General features: G+C 39.7%; 1 protein-coding gene across 1 annotated transcript in view; it reads left to right on the top strand.

The window, feature by feature from the left end:
- The window catches only part of CAMK2B (calcium/calmodulin dependent protein kinase II beta), a 275,191-nt gene that overhangs the window by 241,167 nt on the left and 19,605 nt on the right, over positions 1-14,419 (top strand). The window contains exon 22 of the mRNA XM_070765550.1: positions 13,402-13,477. Coding sequence (XP_070621651.1) covers positions 13,402-13,477 — 76 coding nt within the window. The remainder of the gene's footprint in view (positions 1-13,401; positions 13,478-14,419) is intronic.

The following is a 14,419-nucleotide window of genomic DNA, read 5'->3' on the forward strand; positions in this document are numbered from 1 at the left end:
TTCTGATACTGTAGGTGTGAAATAACAGCCTAACACTTATTGCCATGTGCCTTTGCATGAATGGTTAAAGCTTCACTAGGTTGTTCTAAATGCAAGTGGAGAAAGTGGGATACATGTGCATGAGAGAACTGGATTATGCAAACTTCGGTGTATCCCGGGCTTCTGCAAAAGTGGTCTTGGTGTGAAAGATGTGTTGTGCTTGTATCAAGTACTTAAACTCAGAAGGTACAGACAAATGTTCTATGATCGGTGACTCTAACTGTGTGCAGATGTTGAACCTCAGCTCCTTTTAATGCTAGCTGGCATTGGTGAAGAACTTATAGGTTGGATTTACTTGGAAGGGCAGGTATTGGCCAAAAACATCTGAAGAATCTGTGTTATGTCTATGTTCCATGGTTCCATATTATGAGCAAATGTTACATTTGGAGTGACACCAGGTTAATTCTTGTGCCTTTATTCACCATGTTTAATTCATTCTATTCTCTTTGTCCCATGGAAAAACAGAAGTCTATTTTTTCCCCTACAATATCCCAGAAGACGTTACTTATACTGTAACCATGGCCTTATTTTTTGCAACCCATGCAACTTCAACTTAGACAAATTTGGGGATGATGGGAGGAGAGCCAAGATGGCCTCAGTGCAGCAGGTGGTTAGCTCTGCTAATATTATAATTCATAAGCTACCTTTCCTTCAAAGTTCAAGGCAACTTAATGGGGAGGTAGGCTGGGCTAAAAGGGCCTGCAGGTCTGGCTAGAGAATTCTGAAAGTTGAAGTCCACAGGTTTTAAAGCTACCAAGATTGGACAACCCTGCTTTTGAGATAATACTAATTACTTAAAACAGATGATATAATAACATTGCTGTACTGTCCTTGTTTATCCAAAGAACCTTTAATTTGTTAATCTTAATATAATACATAGCTAACCTTACATGTTATTTTGGTATTTCATTATTTAAAATACTTTAAAAATTATCATATTAATTTTGTTTAACCTTTTATGGTGAAATCTCTTCTCTTTTAAGGTAAATTAATTTATGTTAACACATTATTAACGTTTTATAACTTGATTAATATATATAGAATTAAATTTAAATATACTGTACATCTAGATATTTATTGAATATAGTTTATAGATTGTAAGTGATAGAGAATATTTATACGTCTATACCTGATATTTAATTTGATACTTAATATTTTGATATTTGATATTTGATTCCTATACTTTTCTTAACTATTAAGCATATCACAATCTTATTGTACATTAATAGCATAACTACTATTATTATTATTATCATAATTCATCATATGGTTAGTAATTGATTGACTGTGATTTAAAAGTTATAGGATTATAGGATTTGTAAAGGTTTTACATATACAGTAATAGTAGCTACTTAGTAATCCATACTATTTATACAATATCCATAGAAGTATTTATCAATACCTACACGAAAATATAAGTATATACTACTTTTACTGTGTAATATTGTAATACTGTGTAATAAGGATAGAATAGTATGATATAAGATACACCCAGCTTATCATTTAATTAGCATAGATAAAATATACAAACCCTTAAACAACAGTGAGTGCTTCAGATGGTAATTTAGAATAGAATTTTTAATACACTAGACTAGAGAAACAAAACAATATACTAAGGGAAATGTCGAGCACCACCACAACAACAATGACAAGGGGAGGCAAAAAAACAAGCTCTCACAGTGGTTGCAGGGAAAACTTCCCCAATACCTTATAGATGAAATGCTCACCTCCAAGAAGATAGGCAGCTCAACTTTAATGCAAAATATGAACACAACACTGAATATAGTCCAGGACGCTATGGTAAACTTGCAGGAAGCCATAGTGCAAAATCATGCTGAATTAAAATCAGACATTTTGAGATTAAATAACAATATGGAAATGATACAGGGAGCGATAAAAAAGCTAGTAGGAACTAAATCAGAACAAAATGGAAAAAAAATGAACAGGACCCACAAGGAATTAGACTCCCTAATAAATCTTGAAATGGATAGATCATCCTACTTCCTGAGATTCCAAAACATTGCAGAGTCTAAAGGGGAGGATATAGAAGAGAGAATGGCAGAACTGATAGGCGAGATACTTCAAAGAGATAAAAATGAAATAACAACAACAACAACAACAACAATAATAATAATAATAATAATAATAATAATAATAATAATAATAATAATAGAGTTTTCATGTGAAAACTGTGATCAGCATAGAGTACATCCAGAGGACAAGAAAAATTTTGAAGAGCAAACTGAATGGTGGCAACACTATCAAGACTATAAATACTTGGGCCATACCTGTCAGCTGGCATAGTGAACTGGACTCAAGCAGAGCTGGACAACTTGGACAGGAAAACCAGAAAATTAATGACAATCCATCATGCATGACACCCCCGCAGTGACATTGACAGGCTGTATTTACCACGGAAAATAGGCGGCAGAGGACTTTTGCAAGTGAAGCAGACAGTGGAAGAAGAGAATCATGCACTAGCTGACTATGTGAAGAAGAGCAAAGAGTCAGTGTTGATGGAGGTCAATAGGAAGCTTCTCAAGGTGAAGCAAACTAAGGACCAGTACAGAAAAACTGTAACTCAATGTCATATGGACAGTTGGCAGAACAAAGCATTGCATGGCCAGTTCTTGGAGAAGATTGAAGGCAAAGTGGATAAAGAAAAGACCTGGTCATGGCTTACAAGTGGAACACTCAAAAAGGAGACAGAAGGACTAATACTGGCAGGACAAGAACAGGCCATTAGAACAAATGCTGTCAAAGCCAGAATTGAAAAATCAACAGACGATCCAAAGTGCAGACTCTGTAAAGAAACAGATGAAACAATCGATCACATACTCAGCTGCTGCAAAAAGATTGCACAGACTGACTACAAGCATAGACACGATGCGGTGGCACAGATGATCCACTGGAACTTGTGCCAGAACTACCATCTACCAGTGGCAAAGAAGTGGTGGGATCATAAGCCTGAAAAAGTGGTCGAAAATGAGCAAGCAAAACTACTGTGGGACTTCCGACTTCAGACTGACCGAATTCTGAAGCATAACACAACCAGACATCCTGATTGTGGAGAAAAAGAAAGTATGGATCATCAACATCGCTATCCCAGGAGACAGCAGAATTGAGGAGAAGCAGCTAAAGAAATTAGTGAATTACGAAGATCTAAATTTGAACAATTAGTGGAAAAAATATATACCTCCCAGGGCAATTGTCAATAATGAAATGACCAAACCATTCCAAATAAACAAGGGTGTCAGACAGTGGTGTCCATTGTCACTTCTGCTCTTCGTCCTAACACTTGAAACTTTGTTAAATAAAATTTGCAACGCTAGTAATATTAAGGGAACAAAGGTAAAAAAGGGAAGAATACAAAGTGCAGACCTTTGTGGATGACTAATGGTTTTTTTTAGTTGCCCATTAGAAACAGGTGGCTGATTACAAAAATAGAAGAATATGGGGAATCTGCAGGGCTGAAAATTAACATACAAAGGAAAAGAAAAAGAACATTACAAAGAATAATGTTTACAATGTGTAAATATATAAATATATATATATAAAGTTATAAAGATATAACTATATCTACAGCAGCACGAAGCTTACAACTTCAGCCTGATGATGGTGAATGTGATTTCACCGAAACGTCGCGTAGACACTCAAAATATTACACGGGGCAAAACCCGAACTCAAAAAAATCTACATGTAAATATATATATATACACGCATACAAATTGGGAGAAACCACACTTAACAGCAGCGACTGTGAGAGAGATCTTGGAGTTTTGGTGGATAACCAACTAAATATGAGCCAGCAATATGCAGCGGCGGCTTAAAAAGCCAACACAATCTTAAACTGCATCAACAGGGGGATACACTCCAAAACTAAGGAGGTTCCCCCCCCCGTATAAGATTTTTTATTTTTATTTTTTCTCCATCATAAAGTAAAACAATATATAGTTATAAACACAATAACAATGCTTAAAATCAATGATATACAAACTTTTTCCTCATTACTCCCTCAATGGAGGCTCTTATCTCTCTCCATGTAAAATTTTCTGTTAATTTTATAATTAGCAATTATTAAAAATCTAAATTAAATTTTTCCCTCACCGTCTTACTACAAAAAGTTACAACAATGCAAAGAATAATACAATCTCTTTTATCTAAGTTTTAATCTCATATCATATAGCTAATTAACAATTCTCTCTATATATATGTCAATGGCTCGCTCCCATGAGGGTAGTCCCACCGTTCGGGGGTCGTGGTTCTTCTGAACTGGACCCGATCCTCCCTGCAGGGGAGGTGACGTAGGGATGCTGTTGGAGGCCGGGCAGGGGGTTGGCAAACCCCCGTCAGGCGAGCCGACTTGGTCTCGTGCCGGCGGTGGTGCGAAGTCAGCGAGGCTGCAATGCCTGTGCCGACACTAGCCGTGGACAATCATCACAACGCAGGAGATTGAAGAAGACCGGTATCATCTGGAAAGAAACGTAATAAAAAGCATTGGTGATATGAAGAAATTTTAAGCGGTGTGCTGGTGAATCGGGAGTGCTAAACATCTTAAAAAGAATTGTTGAAGAATTGGTTGTGATTGGATTGGAAAAGCCGGAAATGGATTGCAGCAGCTGCTTAAGAATGATGGCATACAGCGGCAGCGTTAATACAATATAACGCCTAATATTCTCTCTTCTTTTCCTTGAAGAGTTTAAATGGCTGGGGGGGGGAAAGGGAATTGGGATCTGAGACAATTTGGTTGACATCTGGTTGAACTTTCTTGTATTTTTGTCGAAATGATTCCCCGGTGTTGTTTAAAGAAGGAAATGACGTGTTAGCTTCTGAATATGAATTGCCATCTTTGACTCGAGGAGTCATGGTACAGAAGAGAGTATGTTATTAACATCTTCGCTATGGAATGGAGGAGCTCAGCAGAGATATAAGAACCTTTTAATAAAATAAGTCATCAAAATTGGGATCTTTTCTAAATTTGGAGATGCAATGGGAGATGTTCTATGGAGTGCTACAAAATAACATAGAGTGATACAGAGTGCTATGGAGTTGGAACTTGAAAGCTGTCATTAATATGGAACTTAACAGTGTCACTTTAAAAAGGGGGACAGTATTACTTGAAGGGATTCTGCGAGATACGGATACACTTCGTGGCAAGAGATCTTACTCTTTATATAAATTTGGTTTCTTTAATTTTAGACTGGATTGGACTTATAATATGGATTTTTATTCGAATAAGTATTATTGACTTAAAGTTGTTTGGTACTATTAATATGTGCAAGGGAAGGTGCTTCTTGAAAAGATGAATACCAACAAAGGAAGGTGCTCTTCAAAAAGATGAAATAATATTAGAGTTTTATAATCATTTTAAGATGGAGATTACCAGTACAGACTATAAGAAAAGTATAATATTAGGGGGATGTGTGGATTGTATGGTTCAAGGAAAGGGAATTAACTGATTTGAACAAAAAAGGATGTATAATTAAGAACTTACTAGATTTAAAAAAGTATCCCTGGGGTAAATTTAAATTTAAAATATAATTTTTGGAAATATTGAAATATGGAAACACTGACGTATTGAATATAGAGATGGGTTATGCTCCTTTTTATTTTATTTTATTGTTATTTTTTGTATCTCTTTGTTTAAGAAGACTGAATTTAATGATATTAACGATTACCATAAATATACTGATTTATAAGGAGGAGAGAAGTGGAGCAAATTCAGCGTTGAGTTAGTTTGAAGAACATGAGAAAATAATATTAATAATTTTAGGGAATTTAAGGTACAGTTAACAGGTTCTCTAGCAGATATAATCAGCATGGATTAAGCACAGAAATGGAATTAGAAATGCAAATGAATTTTGATGGATAATTAATGAATTGTTATCTGAAGTAGCATTTTGAAATAGAATTAAGATATTTAAATTTAACACATTCAAAAGGAAATTGGACTGCCATCTGGTTGGGGTGGTGGTAGGGTTTCCTGCTTGAGCAGAGGGTTGGACTTGATGACCTGCAAGGTCCCTTTCAACATACATGCATACATACATACATACATACATACATACATACATACATACACATACATAAATAAAATATTGATATGAATATGGATGTCGACCCACCTGAAAATATTAAGATGTAAATATTTAAAAATCAATAAAAATATGGCAAAAAAATAGAAAGAAAGCGCCGTTGCAAGGATTAAGGGTGGTCACTGGCATCTGTAAAGTGCATTGTATATACTGAACATGGCTGAATGTGAATTCATTATCAGTTGATGTGCATTTTTAAGGCTTTTTAATCTGGGTGGTTTAAGGGCAAAGTGCTCCCATTTCTCTCAATGTTTTGGCTTGGAATAAATCCTGTTTGTGTGGAACTTACTTCCAGATACATGTGCATTGGATTTCAGTCTCTAACCTCAGTGCTCTCTCACTCTCTCTTTTAAAAAATGTGGAATCATCTTTTTGACTGTCTCTATGTGCAAAATGGGACAAACTAGGAATGAGTATTCACAATAAAAAAAAGATAAGGAATGTGGAAACAGAAGAAGTCGTGGAAATTTCCTAAAGTAAATAGTTGTGTAAAACAGAAAATGTTGTTCTTCATGAAGGAGCAGCCTGAGAAGAAATACACAAGTATACATGGGTGTACACAGATGACTGTGGACTAATCTGTCATATCGTTTAGGATTGAGCAATATTTGGGGACAATTCTTTGCAGAATGGGATTTATTGCTCCTTGAAACTTGTACCCAAAGCTCAGATAGACTAAGTAAAAGAGTCACTGTTTTCCCCTTGGCTTTTTTATCCATTTAATTTAATCCAGAGCATAATATCTTGGTCTTTCTAGACTGAACAATGCCAATGCTATGCAATTTATTCCAGGAGTCATCCATATGTGATGACTTGTAAGGCAAAATCTATCAATTATTGATAGATTACTTCAAAAGAAAAGGATTTAGGGGTAGTGATTTCTGACAGTCTCAAAATGGGTGAACAGTGCAGTCAGGCGGTAGGGAAAGCAAGTAGGATGCTTGGCTGCATAGCTAGAGGTATAACAAGCAGGAAGAGGGAGATTATGATCCCACTATATAGAATGATGGTGAGACCACATTTGGAATACTGTGTTCAGTTCTGGAGACCTCACCTACAAAAAGATATTGACAAAATTGAATGGGTCCAAAGACGGGCTACAAGAATGGTGGAAGGTCTTAAGCATAAAACGTATCAGGAAAGACTTAATGAACTCAATCTGTATAGTCTGGAGGACAGAAGGAAAAGGGGGGACATGATCGAAACATTTAAATATATTAAAGGGTTAAATAAGGTCCAGGAGGGAAGTGTTTTTAATAGGAAAGTGAACACAAGAACAAGGGGACACAATCTGAAGTTAGTTGGGGGAAAGATCAAAAGCAACATGAGAAAATATTATTTTACTGAAAGAGTAGTAGATCCTTGGAACAAACTTCCAGCAGTTGTGGTAGATAAATCCACAGTAACTGAATTTAAACATGCCTGGGATAAACATATATCCATCCTAAGATAAAATACAGAAAATAGTATAAGGGCAGACTAGATGGACCATGAGGTCTTTTTCTGCTGTCAGACTTCTATGTTTCTATGTTTCTATTGATTTTACTGGATCCATTTGAATCATATTTTAGTCCTGATATATCAGAAACAGTCCACGTTTGTTCACAATACAGTAATTCCTCACTACTTCGCGGTTCATCTTTTGTGGATTCGCTACTTCACGGGTTTTCAAAAGGGGCTTAAATCCATTAAATCAATTGAAAATTTTAAATCCATTAAAAATTCATAAAATTCTTCTACAGTACTACTGTACTCCAGTAAAGAAATTGGTAGGATATCCCATGTAGTTCCAGCTGAGAAACATAATAGAACAACAGTTTAATGCAAAGGGTGGGTTTTAAAAGTCTAAATACTTGTTAAATACATTAAAAATATGTACAGTGATCCCTCGATTAGTGCGGGGGTTACGTTCCAAGACCTCCCGCACTAATCGATTTTCCGCGGTTTAGTGGTGCGGAAGTAAAAACACCATCTGCGCATGCGCGCCCTTTTTCCATGGCCGCGCATGCGCAGATGGTGGAGCCGGGGAGCGACGAAAGTGCAGAGGCAATGGTTGTTTTTAATGTCGGCCACCCACCCAGCGCCTCCAGCCTCCTCGCCGCTACCCCCCGTCCGCCCGATTCACCCCTCTCACCGGCTTTCTTGGGGCACAAGTCCTCTTGCAGCAGCGCTGGCGGCAACAGCTTCTCGGCGTTTAGAATGCCCGCCTCCTTCCCTCCTTCCTTCCTTCCCTCCTTCCTTCCCTCCCTCCCTCCTTCCCTCCCTCCCTCCTTCCTTCCTTCCCTCCCTGCTTCCCTCCCTGCTTCCCTCCCTGCTTCCCTCCCTCCTTCCCTCCCTCCTTCCCTCCCTCCTTCCCTCCCTCCTTCCTTCCCTCCCTCCCTCCTTCCCTCCCTCCTTCCTTCCTTCCTTCCCTCCCTCCTTCCTTCCCTCCTTCCCTCCCTCCCTCCTTCCTTTCTTAAAAAGCACTTAAACAATGACAGAATAAAAAACCCCAGCCCTCACCTGTGTTTGAATTTCATTCACTCAGTCATTCATTCATTCTTCTGTATGCCACTCAGTCCCAACACTCTTAACCCACAAATTACCATTTCCCATCCCCTTAATTACTGTACTGTACTGTACCTCTACCTGTACCTGTACTGTACACATTGAATAAGACACTTAGTCATCCTGATAGTTAGAAATGATGACAATATTTATTTACATTTTTACATTTTGGGGGGGGGTGTTTAGCATAACTAGGATAACTCGGGATCTTCTTCTATCACCATTTCTACAATGGACGCTGCAGGTGATGGTGTGACAGACCTCTTGGTTTTCGTGACAAACATAGTTATGGGCAGTTGTTGGTGCAGTTTCTTTTTCTGGGCTAACATGGCTCTGTATGGTGCAAAGGTGTTGTCAAGGGAGGCCTTAAACTGTATAGAGCGAGTCATGTTGGGATCCCAAAGTTCCACCATGCGTTGTACATGTGCAGCAGCTCTGTTCAGTTCTGCAAGCCGTTCAAGCGTTAGGCCAACATCTTCTTCTTCCTCAGCTTGTTCAGCTTCTGCTTCCTCCTCCTCTTCTTCACTCGCTGACCTGGTCAGCTCCTCCAGATCTTTGTCTGTCAGCGGTAGGCCATTCTCATCAAGCAAACTATTGACTTCCTCTGGTGTCATGTCAACGAAGCCTTCTCCACCCAGTGCCTGTGCCAGCTTCACAGAGTTCTGGACTGCAGCATCTTGAATTTCTTCGGGAGCAAATCCCCTGTAATCATGCACCACTTCTGGCCACAATTTCTTCCAGCAGGCATTCATTGTCTATGACTTCATATCCATTAAGGCATTCTGAATGTTCTTCAGACAAGATGCAATCGTGTACTGACGCCAGTAGGCCTTCAATGTGAAGTTTTCATCAGCATCCATTGCTTCCACGATGCTTCCAAGAGAATTGCGCGTGTACAGTGCCTTAAATGCACCTTGATCCATCGGCTGGATAAGCGATGTGGTGTTTGGTGGCAAGAATTCGACTTGCACCCCAGCATGTTCATGTGCCAGGTCATCATGGCCTCCAGCATTGTCCATTAGGAGAAGCACTTTGAAATTGAGTCCTTTGGCAGCCAAATAATCCTTCACCTGTGGGATGAAGCACTGATGAAACCAGTCCCGCGTGAGGGGTTTTGTAATCCATGCTTTAGGATTATGCATCCAGTACACTGGCAATGCATTCTTATTTCTGTTCTTGAGTGCTCTTGGATTTCGTGACTTATAAATTAGCCATGGCTTCATCAAAAAGCCTGCTGCATTCCCACACATGATCAAAGTCACTCGATCTTTCATGGCCTTAAAGCCAGGGGCTTTGGCTTCATCTTGCATCAAGAAAGTCCGTGAAGGCATCATCTTCCAGAACAGGCCTGTTTCATCCATGTTAAACACCTGTTCTGGAAGGTAGCCCCCTTCTGCAATTAGGTCTTTAAACGTGCCCTGGACGTAGTTTTCGGCTGCACCTGTATCTGCTGAGGCAGCTTCTCCATGCAATGACACACTCTTCAGGCCATAGCGCCGTTGAAATTTCTCAAACCACCCTTTGCTTGCTGTGAATGTGGCTGGGGCTGAAGAAGCAGAAGATGTTGATGGCTGGGGGTCTTCAGAGTCACCAGCACCTTCATCTACAGAGAATGACAGGAAAGGGAGAGAGAAGTGACTTGAATGAAAGCATACAGTACTGTATGGTAAATGCCCGCCTCCTTCCCTCCCTCCTTCCCTCCCTCTTCCTTCCCTCCCTCCCTCCTTCCCTCCTTCCCTCCCTCCCTCCTTCCTTCCCTCCCTCCTTCCCTCCTTCCTTCCCCCCTTCCTTCCCTCCTTCCTTCCTTCCCCCTTCCTTCCCTCCCTCCTTCCTTTCTTAAAAAGCACTTAAATAATGACAGAATAAAAAACCCCAGCCCTCACCTGCGTTTCCCTCATCTGCATCGCCTCCTTCTGTGTTTGCAAGACGGTTGTACAGTTGCTGTGCCTTTGTCCTTATGGTGTTGGTATCCAAAGCAATGCTCTTTTTGCGGCAGTCTTGTACCCACACGGACAAAGCAGCTTCCATCTTCATAAGGCGTTTGTTTCTAGGCGTCACCATTCTTTTTGCAGCCTTGTTGAATGTCATCAGAGAAGTTTGCCTTATCTTCTTTTCGTCTTTCCGAATGGATCGCACACTCGATTCGTTGATCCCATAATGCCGACCAACATCTGCATAAGAGCGTCCCTCTTTCAGCATGTCCAAAACTTCAATTTTCTCCTTAATTGTGAGTATCCTCCTGCTCTTTTTAGCGTCGCCGCCTCCGCTCCGCGTGCAGCGTTTAGGAGCCATCTTCCAACAAGTCTTAACAAGTTCCAACAGTTCCAACAGTTCCAAAGCTTTTTTTTGCGATTGCAAAGCTGATTGCCCGAGATTTCGGCCAATCAGCAATGGCCGGCGTCAGTTTGGTGATGACGTATGACATCATCGGGCAGGAAAAACCGTGGTGTAGGAAAAAAAAACGGGACTATTTTTAAATGTATTATTTTTTGAAAAACCGTGGTATAGCGTTTCGCACTAATCGAGACCGCACTAATCGAGGGATCACTGTACACGGAAATGTGTTTTTGACGGTTGGTCTTGGAACGCATCCCCCGCGAAAAACGAGGGATTACTGTACAATTATTTGGAGGGGTAACCTCATGTCTTCAGAGTGAGTTCTCCCACAATATAAGCTTGGACAATTTGTTCTCTTAGCCTTGTAATTCTTCTTAACAGCAAGAGTGCTACCTGACTAACAATTGAATATTTAAAACTCGAGAGCATCCAGAAAATTGGCGGAATCAGCTGATGGTAAAATACAGAGCCAAGTACTCATTTGAAACTGCCTTGCTGTTGCTCATTTGCATAACTGATCTCTTTGTTCATAGGCTTAGTTAATTTGTGAAAGGAAAGTTAACATCTCCCTGCAGAAATGGATGGAGTTGGATATACTGATTCAATTAATAACCACCGTAAACATTGTCATTGGCCTGACTTGACTTACAATTGCAATATATTACAATGGACATTCCAGTCCCAATTGTGTCATATCACTCAGACCCACAATTGGATCTCTTATAGGACGAGATTTAGTAGAAGCTATTTCTTGCAATATACTTTTCAGATTACCGTATTTTTCTGAGTATAAAATGCACCTTTTCCTCCTCTAAAAGAGGGTGGAAATGTCGGTGCGTCTTATACACTGAATACAGCCATTTTTGGCCACTCAAAGCCCCACCCCTGCAGCCCATTTCTGTGAAATATGGGCCTTTTTTTGCAAAAATGGGATGTGCAGAGGGTTTGGGAGGCCTGCAGAGTGCTCCTGGGGGTTGGGGGAAGGCAAAACACCCCCCATTTTTTGGGAAAATGAGCCTTTTTTGCAAAAATTGCTGCGTTTTTTGCCTCCCTGCAGCCCCAGGAGCACTCTGCAGGCGTCTCAAACCTTCTTTACACAAAAATGGGTGAAAAACCAGTCAATTTTTGTAAAGAAAAGGGGTGTGCAGAGGATTTGGGAGACCTGCAGAAAGCGTCTAGGGCCTGGGGAAAGGCAAAAATGGGCCAGTTTTGCAAAAAACAGGGCACACAGAGGGTTTGGGGGGCTTGCAGAGAGCTCCTGGGGGCTGGGAAGGACAAAAATGGTTTTTTTTACTTGCCTCATTAAAATATTGATGTGTCTTATGCACCGGTGCGTCTTATAGTCCGAAAAATACGGTACTTAGCCTCTCCTGATGGCTTATGGCTCTAGAGTTAAGCTCTAGAGAAGAAGAAAATGTATTGTTCAGGTAGGGTGTGTTACTTGCTAACCAGCCACAAAAAGGTTTTTCAGTCCATGTGAAGACAGATGTCTCAAAACTGCTTAGGCTGCAAGGAGATGATCTAGGCAAGGCCAGTGACACTGTTCTCTCTGCCATTGGACTGTTTCATTAGTCATAGCATTTGCTTTAATTGAGTCACTTGAGTACATTGTAATTCCTGCATCTCCCTGTGTGTGTTGGTTTCAGAGATATGTGGTGATTACGACCACATTGTAAGAGGACAATAGGTTTATCTGTAGAAAAAGGAATGCCTTGATCTTTGAGGCAAGGGTGGAATCTTGTGATATGATGGAAGCTGACAATAGGTTATTGTTTGCTAAATTGTATGATTGCAGTGAAGTCAGTTCTGCTCACTCTAGTCCGTAAGGTTAGGATTTACTTCTTTTCTATGGTAGAAAGCTAGTTTAGGATGTACATATATAGTAAAAATATCTGTGCAGCTGATCTTTGAGGGAGTCTGTGTCTTTTAGACCAATGGTTAATCTTTTCCACGTTCTTTTAAGGTGGCATCCTATTCTGAAGGACCATCTATACTACTACTAATATTAACCCACTTTTTCTCCAAGAAGCTCATCCTATATTACCTGAATTTAACTCTCATAATGATTTTATCAGTTGTGCAGTCTGCAAACTGTTCTCTCTGGTTTAACTCCATCACTATTGTTGGTTAGGATCAGGACTGCAAACAGTCACTAGATGGCAGCAAAGACCTAGCATGGTTTTTTTACTCTTTGTTGCCTTCTAGTGATGGTGCAGATATTTGCAACCAAGATATAATAACATTGCCCTTAAGATCCTAAAGAATAGTGGTAAGGGAGCATATTAAAGCAATATTTTTTTTTTGCTTGACATGAAAGGTGTTCACTCTTGATCATATTGTTAATTTTCCCATCTTTCTTTTCTCTCTCTTTTTTTTAATCTAGCCCGCAAACAGGAAATAATCAAGATAACAGAGCAGCTGATAGAAGCTGTGAACAATGGTGATTTTGAGGCCTATGCGTAAGTAGGCTGAGTGTGAGATCTTCCAGGGATCCGGGTCTCACAACTCTCTATTTTATATACAGATTTATATGTATTGCTTTTTTTTAATGTAAACAGTGCCCTTCGTCATTAAATTTGTTGCTGTGTTATTTACCATGTCCATAATAGAGCAATATCTTTAATAAGTCAATTCCAACTACACAACAGTGATGCTTCCCTATTTGAAAACAATACTGTGTTTGTATATGCAAATATCTTATTGTCTGTAACATGACTGGGTGGGACGGGTCAATATAACGGGTAGAGGACCCTTCTGCACATAACCTGGCTCCATGCCATGGATGGATTTAAAGTACACCAACACTACCTTGAATGGACTAGGAAGCAAATCGGCACCCAATGCATCTTGTGCAGCTAAGGTTTTACATACAATTTTGGGGCTGCCCAAAATTGCTCACATAATCACATGCTTTGATGCCTATTGTAATTACCTTTATCAACTTTGGAGTTCCCTTTGACTTTTATTCTATCTGGAAAACAGTAGTTTAATGCTTATAGAAGTTTTCTGTTGATGCTGTATGCATCAGCGTTTGTTTGTTTCTTTAGTCAAACATGTATGAGATAATAGGTATAAGTACAAACATGCATATGAACACAGGAAATGGGTACGAATAAATGGAGACAGTAGGACAGGGACGATAGACACACTGGTGCGCTTATGCACACTCCTTATAGACCTCTTAGGAATGAGGTGAGGTCCATGGTAGATAGCTTAAGGTTGAAGCTATGGGGGTTTGATGAAGTAACAACGGAGTCAGGTAGGGCATTCCTGGCATTGACCACTCTATTGCTGAAGTCGTATTTTCTGCAATTTAATTAGATGCGTCAGCTCATTTGCATTTTTCTCTGCCTGGCCTGCTAGTAAATTGGATTTGCTGAATTTGAAATTTTGGTTATGGG

The sequence above is a fragment of the Erythrolamprus reginae genome, chromosome 12 (genome assembly GCF_031021105.1).
Source record: "Erythrolamprus reginae isolate rEryReg1 chromosome 12, rEryReg1.hap1, whole genome shotgun sequence".
NCBI lineage: Eukaryota > Metazoa > Chordata > Lepidosauria > Squamata > Dipsadidae > Erythrolamprus > Erythrolamprus reginae.